At 37.9% G+C, this 12,788-nt stretch overlaps 2 protein-coding genes across 2 annotated transcripts; both read left to right on the top strand.

Moving 5' to 3' along the window:
• Positions 1-9,979: 9,979 nt before the first annotated feature.
• On the top strand, positions 9,980-10,921 carry LOC147488139 (uncharacterized). The gene has a single exon (XM_086574276.1). It carries the CDS (start codon positions 9,980-9,982, stop codon positions 10,919-10,921), a length of 942 nt encoding a protein of 313 aa, XP_086430402.1.
• Positions 10,922-10,966: 45 nt separating this feature from the next.
• LOC147488138 (uncharacterized) lies at positions 10,967-11,410 on the top strand. The gene has a single exon (XM_086574275.1). The coding sequence runs from the start codon at positions 10,967-10,969 to the stop codon at positions 11,408-11,410; it is 444 nt and encodes a 147-aa protein (XP_086430401.1).
• The last annotated feature ends 1,378 nt before the right edge of the window (positions 11,411-12,788 follow it).

Here is a 12,788-nt window from a genome sequence, read left to right as displayed (position 1 = left end):
TCCTACTGTCTAATGAGGTTGGGACTGAGCCAGTTGGTAATGGCATTGTAACAGTGAGTGAAAACTCAAGTCTCATGCTTGTAGAACGAAATGGTCAACAGGAAGGGATGCTTGAAGTAACAATTGGAGCGGAAGTGCCAACCTCAAACCAATTTCAAGCGCTATCTACGGAGGTAGAGAAAGAGGGAGTTGATCAAGAAATAGTAGAAAAGACTACCCAAGATGAACAGGCGAGTGAAAGTATCCAAGTGACTACTGCAATGAGTATTGTGAATAGAATCCATGCTAGTGTTCATAGAGAGAGGAGGATCTCTACTGAAGGGGACAATACTTCAAATAATGATATTATGGCTATTGTTAGTGTTCCTGAGAAACATACTACTAACCTATCAGATGAGGTAGTGGAGTGCATGGACAATGTCCAGACAGTGGAAGCCATATATGCATATGGAGAATTCTGTAGTATGGGAGCAGAAATACAAATAACTAAACCTGGCGCAGAACAATATGAGTCCAATCATGAAGAGTTCACTGCAGTGAGGGAAGAACTTACTTTTCATGAAGCTTGCAATGATTTTGAAGCAGAAAGAGAGATATTTATTGATCATATAATCCCTGAGCCTCTTCTGATGGAGGAGTTGCAATCTCAGTCTACACAAAAGAGAGAGACTCGATCGCAGAAACAAAAATAGAAAACTAATTCCCAAAGCCTAGAGAAAGACAAGAAGCAATCCAAAGATGATAGCCCTGTTCAAAGGAAGGCTAAACCGAAAGGTTCAGGTAGACAAAAACCTCCTCTTAAACATTAATGATAAAGTTGGGCGCTTGGAATGTGAGGGGAATAAACGACCACTCAAAAGCTAGTGAAGTGAATAAGGTAAGGTTAGAAAATAAATTGTGTATGTTTGCACTCTTAGAAACTAAGGTCAAAAAGGAAAATTTTGATACTATCAGAAGTATTTGTTGCCCCTTTTGGTCTCACCTGAGTAACTATGATAGTGATAGAGATGGTAGAATTTGGGTTTGTTGGGATCATAATTTTGTACAAGTCAAGATGATCAAGGAAACTTCCCAGTTGCTACATTGTGAAGTCCAAGTGCTGCCTACTGGTTATTTTTTTGAGCTCACATGTGTGTATGCAAAAAATTCAAGACAGGAGAGACTCGTCTTATGGTCTGACCTGAAGATGTTGCACAGTTATATCATTCTACCGTGGACTGTATGTGGTGACTTTAATGGTACTTTGTACTCTTATGAAAGATTGGGATGTGAACCTTCTAACCCAAGTGAGCTAGCTGAATTCATGGATTGTGTAGTGAGTACTGAGCTATCTGATCTAAAGTTCATGGGTAGTTTGTTTACTTGGACAAATAACTCAGGTAAATACTATAAGATCGACAGATGCCTAGTGAACAACTTGTAGGTTACTGCCTTCCCAGCCTCAGAAGCAGAGTTTCTTCCTAAAGGAGTGTCTGATCATACACCAATGATATTGTCTTGGTATTTGGATTCAAAGAAAATTTATCATTTTCGATTCTCAAGAATGCATGGGCCCCACCACGAAGTTTAAGGATCGTTAGTAGTTGGTTAGGTGAGCAGTGCCTAGGTAATCCAGTTTTTATTTTGACCTGTAAGTTAAAGAGATTGAAACATGTTCTAAAGACTTGGTCTAAGGAATATTTTTCCCACCTTACAAAAAGAACTGAGGAGGCTAGAGTAGAGATGTTTAAGGTGCAAAGAGACTTACAGATGTCACCTGGTGATTTTAGTCTGATTTATCTAGAAAAACAAGTTAGAAAAGTGTATAGTGATATGCTGACAATGGAATACGAAGAGATCAAACAAAGGTCAGGTTGTACTTAGTACTTGCTGGGGGACAGATGCACTGCTTATTTTCACAATGTGGTGAAAGAAAGGAAGGGCAGAAATAAGATTTGGTCTGCCACAGATGAGTCTGGGAATAAGCAAAATAATAAAAAGGAGGTTGTTAATATATTCACCAATCACTATAGGAACTTGCTGGGAGCTACTATAAGGGATGATATACCTTCTGGGTTTTATAACTCTTTGCAAGTCAGCGCCACCATTGATCATGAGCTAGTTGAATCTATGGCAACTGATATTACTAAACTAGAGATAAAGGAAGCTCTATTTGGCATAGATGATTACAAAGCTCTAGGACCTGATGGGTTTAATGCATGCTTCTACAAGGTATGTTGGTCGATAGTAGGAGTGGACTTTGTAAATGCAATGAGGTATGTCTTCCTTAATAGTGTTATGCCGAGAGGGTTTAACTCTACCTTCATATGTTTGGTTCCTAAAGTCCCTAATCCTGCCAAGGTTACAGATTTCAGACCTATTTCATGTTGCAATATCACCTACAAATGTATCTCCAAGGTTCTTACTACTAGAATGAAAGCAGCAATGTCTCTCTTGATTTCTATGAACCAGTTGGCATTTGTGCCTGGTAGGTCTATACAAGACAGCTTGCTCTTATCTCATGAACGCCTTAGAAATTATAAAAGGAAGTATGTGTCATCTAGATGCTCACTTAAAGTTGATATAAGTAAAGCATATGATACAGTGAGTTGGGAGGCTGTTGATGCTATGTTATGCAAGTTTTGCTTTCCATATAAAATGAAGAAATGGATTCAAATGTGTTATACAACACCAAGTTATTCATTACTTATTAATGGTTATGCAGAAGACTACTTCCAAGGTAAAAGAGGATTGAGGCAGGGGGATCCCATCTCTCCTTACCTATTTGTTATGATCATGGAGGTGTTAAGTTGTATGCTTAAACAAGGATTCATGAATAAAACTATAGCTCCTCATCCAAAGTGTAAGAGAACAGAGGTGGTTAATTTATGCTCTGCAGATGATTTAATGCTATTCTTCAAGGGGGATAGTGCCTCGATAAAAGCAGTCAAAGGGGATCTAGGCACTAGCTATGGGGTGGAGGTTTAACAGCCAAAAGACTACCTTAATAGTGGTAGGGTTGAATCAAGGAGAAGGTCAACTTCTAGCAGATACTATTGGTGTCAAATTGGTAACTCCACCAATCTCTTACCTAGGGCTACCACTAGTGACCTCTAGGATGGGTATACCCGAGTGCCAACCACTAGTGGAGAAGGTTACAAAGAGGATATAGAATTGGAAATCGAGAGTTCTTTCTTATGCAGGGAAGTTACAACTTATTCACTTAGTTTTCTCGATCTTCCACGTGTATTGGGCTAAAACCTTTATACTCCCCCTTACTATGTTGGAGCAAGTAGTAAAAGTGTGCATGAAATTCTTGTAGAGTGGTCCAGATATGAAGAATAAGATGCATCATGCAGGTAAGAAGTGTACTAGCTACACTACAACAGAGCATGGTTTTAGCAGCGCCATACTCCATCGCTAAAGGTGCCTTTGAGCGTGGCAAAAGATCTGTCGCAACGCACCAGATGGCGTTGCAAAGGCGTGGCTAAAAAGTGCGTCTCAAATACTCAAATGCAATGCCAAAGGTGGTGTGGCAAATGTTCCTAGTTTGTTGCGACGCCTGAGGGTGCTGCTAATACACTAATTCCGTTGCTACTTCATTTATTAAAATTAAATTAATTGCAAAAAAATTTCAAACTATTTGCAACGCATGGCGTCGCAAAAGAGAGCTTGTAACAACTAGGATGGCGTTGCAAAAGTGATACCTTTAGCTTAGGGGTGTAATACGGGGCGGGCCGGGTCAACCGCGGGTCAAATAGTGATGGGGCGGGGCGGGGCGGGGGTAGGGGATACAAATCCAGTGGTCCCCGACGGGGCGGGGCGGGGTTGAAGTGTTATGTCTTAGTACCATCACCCAGCCCGTTGGGTCAGCTTACGGGGGGGATTTTGGGCGGGTCACCTGGGTCGGGTGGAAATTATCATTTTAACCCAATTTCACTAAAAAAAACTTTCTAATTCTGCAAGTAATATATTTCCAAGTCACAGCATAAAGAAAAAATGGAATCAATCAATAAAAAATAAACAAAAATAAAAAAACTTGAATTTGAACCCAAAACTATATTTGTAAATTTGAAATTTATTTATCGTGATTTACCATTTATAAATTATTTTCCATAGCATGATAAAATGAAGATGGGAGCGAGGATCTATGGTACAAAACAATAAAATATAAACTAAAAGAATTCGAAATGAATACAAGGATGAATGATTTATCTTCTTCAAAATTCGAAAGTTGAATTTGAACTTTTGATATTTTCCCAATGTTCAAACTTGAATATGTGAAATTGATGTTGAACTCATAAGTTTGTATTCATATTTCTCAAATTCCTACAAAAGTTAAAAGAAATTATAAACAAAATACAAAAATATTAGAGTTAGAGTCTTGAAATTGCGGGTCAACGGGGTTGGGTCAACGGCTTTTGACACGGTGCGGGTCGGGCGGCTTGACGGGTCGGGTTTGAGCATATAACCTACATCCATAGCCCAACCGCATAAAAACGGTGGCGGGGCGGGGTGGGTCTATTTTCGGGTCGGTGCGGGTTTGGGTGGCGGGTGAAGACCGGGTACCCTACCGGATGATGGGTCAACGGTTTTTTTTTACACTCCTACTTTAGCTACACAACTAGGCGTCCCAAAAGGCAACCTTTTGCAACACTATTTCAGTTGCGGAAAGTTTAAATATTTGCCTACATAGTGCGGGAAATTTAAATATTTAGCTGAACATTTGGCATGGCAAAAGACGTCCAAAAATTTAGCCACACACCAAGCGTGGCAAAAGATGTCTACGTTACTGTAGAATCAAAGCTTTTAGCTACACCAAATTTGTTGCGAATGATAAAAACTCCTGTGCTTTATTTGGGACGCATTTAGCATTGCAAATGGTGCAATTCATACATATACATGTACATTTCCATTTACATAATCCTACCCAAAACAATTTTTATAGAACACAGTAACCCTATAACAATTCACCACAAATCATAACAAAATGAATTTCATTACTAAATCATTCAATACAAAAGATCTTAAAGAATTCACATAACTATTTTTTGCGAAAAAACATCGTCTCACATAATCTTAACAACGTTCAACTAAATTTAGACGAATTATTCAAAACTAAAATTCCACAAATAATGTCTATAACATGCTAATTTGAGCAAAGATCCACTGAGCTTCTTCTTGATTCTACTACTTACGCGACTAATCTGCACAACAAAAAAAAAAAAAAAAAAAAAAATCACGTAAGTAAATTTATTAGAAACATTAATAAACCTAATATACACTCAAGTTGGCAATGCATGTGAAACTATACACCTCCTATATGCGTAAATTGGTGCCCATGGCCAAAAGCTTAGAAAGAACTTATCAAAGTTATAACTTCATCACATTCATGAAGGGTGAGGATCAAATAAGAAGACAAAAATAGCAAAAAACTAATAGATTTTGAACTAAATTGTACATGTAAATGCCAAACCATTAAAAAACCTCGTGTCATAAAATTATCACCAATGAAACAATAAAATAAGCAAGGCTAAACATCAAGTAAATCAAGCAAATAAGCTCAACTACAAAAAGCAGTTCCAACAGATGGCAGAGTCAGATGTAAAGGTATCGACCAACCTATAATGAGATTTTTAACCCCCTACATATGATTTAGGAGTCAAGAAGTCCTGCCTTCGGCTATTCCTTCTATCCCTTGCTACTGTTTAACAGGAGCGGAATATCCTTTGTCCTAACCTTTATCCTTCGGCTATTCCTTCTATCATTTACAACTATTTTAAAAGTACCAAGTTCTACTCAAAGAAGTTTATCAGATGAAAATTTACAATTTCATACCTCCGATGTCCCATGGCCAAAAGCGAGAATCAGATATAGTGTTTCAAAAATAACAGAGGAATCTATATGCTCATAGTTGTAGAGCTCCCCCAAGAAACACATATGTGCAATGCGTCTTTGCTGAAAACTATAATCGTTCAACTCTAAACCCAATCTAATCTCCTCCAGAACCTGAAATAATCATAACAATCTATAAGAAAGCTAGGACAAAGTGAAGGTATACACATAACAATGATCAACTGATATAACTGAAGAACTGCAATTAATCACGTTTGAATATCCCTATTTTAAATAGTAACACTTGATTGTCAAGTGAAAGCCTAACTATGAGTGAGTTTGCATGTTGTGAGTGTGTGATTGTCAAGTGTCCAGTAGCTCAACTAGTCATGGCCCTGGTAGTTGTATTAGGAGGTCTTGGGTTCGATTTCCACTTACATCAGGTTTGGGGGTTCAATTTCTTTACACCTAGTTGCTTGGGCTGTAAGCATCAATCTCTATTATAAAGAGGTTTTTTGTTAGAGAGAGAGAATAGGAACCTACCTTGTCCACAACTGCCACAGCAAATTCATCATGATAACGACTCAGACCAGCTGTAAGGGAAGCAATCACGTGAACTTGGCTATATTTTCCCTTGTGAACTTTCATAAAACATTTTATAAGGTATGGTTCGCATTCATTCCAGGGCAATTTACGAAACTGTCTCAGAATATGCTCAATGGAGGATTTGTCCAGTCCGGAAAAGCACTTTCTAATATACTACAAAAAAAAAAAAAGAACGGAGGGGAAGAAAAACATTTTAAGAAAGCTATAAAATCTGCGGTTCTTTGTCAAAAAGAAAAAAATTCACATGACCACATTGGTGAACGTATTAGCTGATTCATATCAAGTCAAACGTAAGCTATACCTGATGCAAAAGTGGACGGGTTTTAGACACTCGAGCAGATCTTTCAGGTGGTTTGCACAGATAATAAGCGTTTTCAACAAGGGTGCGTAATACTAGTTAACCCACAAAAACTAAGATTAAACATATAAACGGGAGAAAATCTACCAAAATACATTTATAAGATAAACTAAAACTTGTCACTAAATATTAAATAAAACAATATTAACTTTGAGCAACGAACTAAAGGTAGACAAGTTGCGGGGAGCAGTCATGGTTGATCCAGACTTAATTTGTTCACTTGAGAACTCTTAGTAATCAATGGCCTAATGGATCTGTGGTCAGTTTTTAACACACCAGATGATGTTTCCACCCGGTGAGTAGATGGAGAATGGAGGGTCAGATACAGCAATTATAGGCACACCATGACCTTGGGACTATTAACATACCACCAGCAGTCCCACAAGGAGCTGCTTGTGTCACTTCTCACCTACCTACGACCACCACCCCTCAGGATGACATCTTGCCAGATTGTGTCATCCATACCCTCTCCAATCTCCATACAGAGAAGAGTAGACCATGTCTATGCCGGCTAGAAATCTATACTAAAAAGAACATAAACCTCCCCTATATAGAGGTTCTTAGATCGTGGGGTCCCAACTGTCCCTTAGAAATCTAACGATGATAAAAAGAACAAAACTCACCCTCTATTTTTAATATATTACAATACACTCCACGAAGGTTACGAAGAAGTACCCGTGATGAGCTTTGAGAACTCTACGACGGTGAACTTACCAGGGAAAGAATACAATTAAGCCCTCATCTTTTGGAACTACATCCATGATTTGTAGAACTAGGGCTTGATGGAGATGCCGCGTTACGCTTCAAGGTCACCCTCTTCATCCCTTCCTCCTTCAATAATGATGAAATCTTCAGCCCTAACAAAATTTCCATTGGAACCAATGAGGGCCCGATTCTATGGGCTGCGCTTTGCATCTTGTTCAAGGAAAGGTTCAACTTCATTGAGGTATATGGATGATGAAAGCTGCTTGTTCCCACACTTCCTTTCGTATATAAGCAGCCCTTCATAACCGATTGAGTAGCAAAAATTCAGAGCTAATGTCACAACAAAGAGAATACAGAGGGTACATTTATAAAGAGCGGATGCATCGGTGGCATAAGCGGACAAATAAATTACCACTCATCCAAGATATCTTGCTAAGTTCCCTCTCGCTTCAATTTGAAGTGTTCCACGTTTTTCATTTTTACTGTACATGCAATAGGGTTCATTCCATTATCAATAATTTATATGGGACAACACTACTGTGAGGGAAATATCAATGTCGGCGATGGATATGAAGCTAGAAATGAGATTTGAAGAGCACAAACAAGAAAGAGCATTTGACAAACAAATACTTCTATTGGACACATACCACAAGAGTTAGGACTAAGGAAAAAAAAAATCACAAAATAAGAATTATTAGTCACTTCATGACAAGGCTCTCATATTAGACTGAGAATTTGTCTCATTTATTATTGGAATCATACATCTCCCAATCTTGTTCTACCAAATTCGTCCTATTAGAACATTCATGTAATTAAACTTACCTTAAATAGTAGGCTTTGTATCTTTCTTTGGACCTTCTTTGAAGAGAACCGACAAGCCATTCATGAATAAAAATGTCTGTAACTAGATGAACAACCAACAGTCATAATCATAAGGTGAGTATCAACATAATTTACTCAGCAGGTGCAAATAGAAAAAAAAAAATGATAAAACAAATCCTAAGACCTCAAGAATTCTAATCAGTATCTAAGCCAAGCAACAATTACATGCTTTTGCATCAAATCCCAACCCAAGTAATACACAAATTTTATAGACACACTTTCAAGAATTCTCAAAAGTCAAATATGAAGTCGTCACCATGTTGTGAATGTTGTCCTTCCATTGTTGACCCAAGTACCGTTTTATTTTTCCCCACATAATCATATGTTTTGCATTGAGTTTTACAGTTTTACACAAAGGCAGAGGACAAACACCATCACCAGAAAGCAGGACAGACAGAAAAACACGGACTCAACATCCCCAGAGACCCAAAAAACAACACCACCACATGCTACAAATGCTAAGCAAAAATGTAAAGGAATATTAAAAGAAAGAAGAACCAACCTGAAGAATGAATGTTTCCGACTTTTATTCTCTAGTAGTAATTTCAGATTCTACACCTGTAAAATAAATTAAAAGAACCAACCAGAAAAATTAACCCAAAAAGAATCCAAAACTAAAACCAATTAACCCCGAAAAGAGTAGCAACCAAAAACTCGAAGCTTGGCCGGTTGATTGGCACTTAGTCCAATTGAAGTGAAAGTGTAGGGCTAAGAAATATATGCAATTGAATCTTTATTATGATGGTTTTTCTTTTGGGTTTTCTTTCCAAATCCCTTATGCTCAACCGCCCGCCTTTTGCACGGTGCTCATGACGCTTCTACGGATAACAAGGCCACCTTCACAACCTATTATTGATTGAGAGAGTACAACGTACTATGAACACCAACAAAATTCAAAAGGCTCTTTTACTATCTCTCGTTAACTGGGTTTTCAATATGGTGGGCGGCAAAGAAGAGAAAAAGATGAGAAAAAATAAACCCAATTTAGGTTTTGGATTTTACTTTTTTTATTTTTGGTTTTGTTGGAGCGCCAACAATAAAAATAGGCCCGCCCATAAAAAAAACCTTTAGAAGAAATTAACTCCCGCCCATAAAAGCCCAATAGCAACTTCTCTCTAGCTGCAACACATACTACATCCAATAAGACATGGACATTTACAAAAGGTTTTTACAACGAAAGTGGCGTCACAAATGATTGAGTTAACTTTAACAGCAAAAATGGCATGGTAAATGATAAAGCCCTCTATAAAAATTGCATTTTCTGTTTTTTGAAAAAAAAAATTATAACTATTTGCCACGCAAGAGGTGTCACAATAAATAAATTTATGTACAGTTAAGCTAATAGCACAACAAACCTTTAGCAGCCCCATATGGCGTTGCAATAGGTGACCTTTAACAACAATTTTTTGGCGTTGCAAAAGGGTGCGCTGCAAAAGACCCCTTTTGTTGTAGTATAGCCTCACAAAAAAGGAAGGAGGGCTAGGTATAATTGATTTGAAGTTGTGGAATATTACAGCCTATTGTGGACTAGTATTTAAAGTGATTTCGAAAGGGGAAAGCTTATGGGTGAAATGGATATGGAAGCAAAACCTTAAGAATAAGTTCTTCTGGACTATGAGGATCCCAAAGGATTGCTCCTGGGTTTGGAGAGGTATCCTTGAGATGAGACCCATTGCAAAGCAGTATATCACCTACAGTATAGCTATAGGTAAGAGCACTTTACTATGGCATGATATATGGTGCAAGAGTTCTCCACTGTTAGAAGATCAGGAAGCCAAGAACCTTTTTTACCTGCCTCTAGATGTTACGGTGAGTGATTTACTTACTCATGGGAGATGGAATGCTCTGGTTCATGATCTCCCACAGGGCACTCTGAAGGAAAACATCCTGCAGACTGAGGTATGTAGCAACTTGACTGAGGATAGAACCATTTGGGTCCCCCACCCTAATAAAGTCTATACTTTAAAATCTGCTTACTCTGCACTCATAATTCCTAGGGAGACTGTGCAATGGTACAATATGGTTTGGGGGAAGCTAGTAGTGCCTAAACACTCTTTCACAGCATGGCAGTTGTTTTCGGGTAGCTTACCCACGCAGGATAGGCTGATAAAAAGGAAAGTATTGCAGGGATCAAGATGTTGTTTGTGTAACGATGCAAGAGAGAATTCAAAACATCTCTTCTTTGAATGTTCTTTTAGTAAAGCCTTATGGGGTAGTGTTAAACAACACATTGGGCTGGCTGTACAAGCTCAGAACACTAATAGAGAGTGGATGCAGTTGATAAGGATATGTCAGAGGAATTCATGTGAGGCAGAGGTGTATAAGGTGTATATGTGTGCTGTTATCAGTTACATCTGGAGGGAAAGAAATTATCGAAGGTTCAGGAATACGTCACAAGAATGGCAAACTGTGAAACAGAGGTTGATTACAGATATGGGAATTTATTTGCAAGGGCAACTCAAGATGGTAAAAGACACAAGTCAGGCGAGGGTTCTACTAGATAGACTAGGTCTTATAGTGGAGTTTGTCAGGAAGGAGCCTATTCAATGCATCTAGAAGAAGCCAGAGGAGGGTCTAGTTAAACTGAACATAGACGGAGCTATGTCAGAGAGTAGATGTGGTATTGGAGGTATTATTCGAGACTCGAATGGGGAAGTGCAACTAGCTTTTACTGGTTCTGGTGGGCTTCGAAGTGTACTATTCCAAGAGTTGAAAGCTATATTATGTGGTCTAAAGGGCAGCCTAAAGATCCAAAGCTCAAGGATTCAAGTAGCTTCTGATTCATTGAGAGCAGTGAATATTTTGAAGGGAAAGGAGAGTCCACCTTGGCAGTGTGCAAAAGTTACAGCAGCTATAAAAAAGCTTCTGAGAGAGTTTGTTAGCGTTAGTTTTGTCCATGTATTTAGGGAAACAAATCGCGCTGCCGATCACCTGGCTTCTTTAGCTACAGACCATGAAGTGGAATATTTTGTTCCTCCTCTTACTTCAGTGCTTATGTCTATTGTTGAGGAGGACAAAAAAGAAACTGTGTACTTAAGATTTTGATTGTTAGTTAAGAATGCAGGTAGAGGTCATGCCATAACCTCAAATCTATTAAAAAAAAACTACCGAGTTATTGAGGAGAAAGAGAGAGAGAGCGTATGTTCTGAGTTTGGGTGAAGAGATTAGAGTGTGAAGAAGGAAAACGAAAGAGGGTCGCCACATGCCAAAAAAACGTTCGCTCCACCTCACTCGATCAGCATCTCACAACTTATTTGGGGTATATCTAAGGGGATGGTTATATGAACTCCACTTCAAGTGACTCTAAAAAAAATCCATCACTAAATACAATGAATTAGAAGTTGATTTTTGGTGGAGATGTTCTCCACCCAATAGAGATTATCCTCACAAAAAAATCAGCTCATTTGAAGATGTACAACCTCGTCAAAAAGCATTTATAATGTTATGAGATTATCCAATGGCCCATATTTTTTTAATTTCAGTACTACTTTTGACAAGGTTAAATATATTCAATTAAACTGATTTTTTGTGGGGGCGTTCTTCATCATGTGATCTATATCTCCACAAAATATTAGTCCTCAATTCATCTTGTAAGTCCACTTTTAGGAGTGGAGTAACTTTAGAGTCACTATAAGGTGGAGTTCATATAACCATCTCCTATATCTAATATAAAAAACCTGGTGATGAAAACGGAAAAAAAAATAAAAAAATAATAAAATTAATGCTTTTAAAATTGAGAAACACGAAAATGCTTGTAAGGCTAACCAGTATTATTTCATTCCATTCAGTTTTGACACTTTTGGTTTCTTAGCACAATAGTTTATTGAAAAGACTTGCAACGTAACTTGTTGCACGCTTGTCCTAATCATTTGTAAAATTCGTTATCATTATCAATAAAATTTCTACTTAAAAAAAAGGGTTAACTAGTATTACCCCCCCCCCCCCCCCCCACTAGATGAGCCAATTAGGATTTCCCCCCTACTAGATGGGAAATTAGGGTCTCCCCCCTAAATACACACAAAAAAAAAATCAAAGTGGGTTGACCAGAATTTTTTTGTGTGTATTTAGGGGGGAGACCCTAATTTCCCATCTAGGGGGGGGGGGGGGATCCTAATTGGCTCATCTAGTTGGGTAATACTAGTTCACCCTAAAAAAAAAGAATAATAATAATAAAGAAATCACTCAAATAACTCGAATCAAACTAATTTGTTTAGTTTGTGTTATGATTATTAAGCTAAGAGATTTAGAGAATAAGTTTAAGAAGAAGAGTAATATTATTCGATATTTCTTCAATACATGATCACCTTTATAATAATAAGACTCCAACAAAACTACTAATCCTACCAAAGCTACGTTTAGAATCTTAAAGTCATAGCACAAAATATCAGGATATGGGTGTTTATTGATACTCAATTTCTTAATA

Source organism: Coptis chinensis, chromosome 7 (genome assembly GCF_015680905.1).
Source record: "Coptis chinensis isolate HL-2020 chromosome 7, ASM1568090v1, whole genome shotgun sequence".
Classification (NCBI taxonomy): Eukaryota; Viridiplantae; Streptophyta; class Magnoliopsida; order Ranunculales; family Ranunculaceae; genus Coptis; species Coptis chinensis.
Note: the sequence above shows the minus strand (reverse complement) of the source record. Positions and strands in the feature narration are given on the sequence as shown.

Bases quoted from the DNA above. Each gene is read 5' to 3' on its own strand.
- LOC147488138 (XM_086574275.1), top strand. From the start codon at position 10,967: ATGTCAGAGAGTAGATGTGGTATTGGAGGTATTATTCGAGACTCGAAT.
- LOC147488139 (XM_086574276.1), top strand. From the start codon at position 9,980: ATGAGGATCCCAAAGGATTGCTCCTGGGTTTGGAGAGGTATCCTTGAG.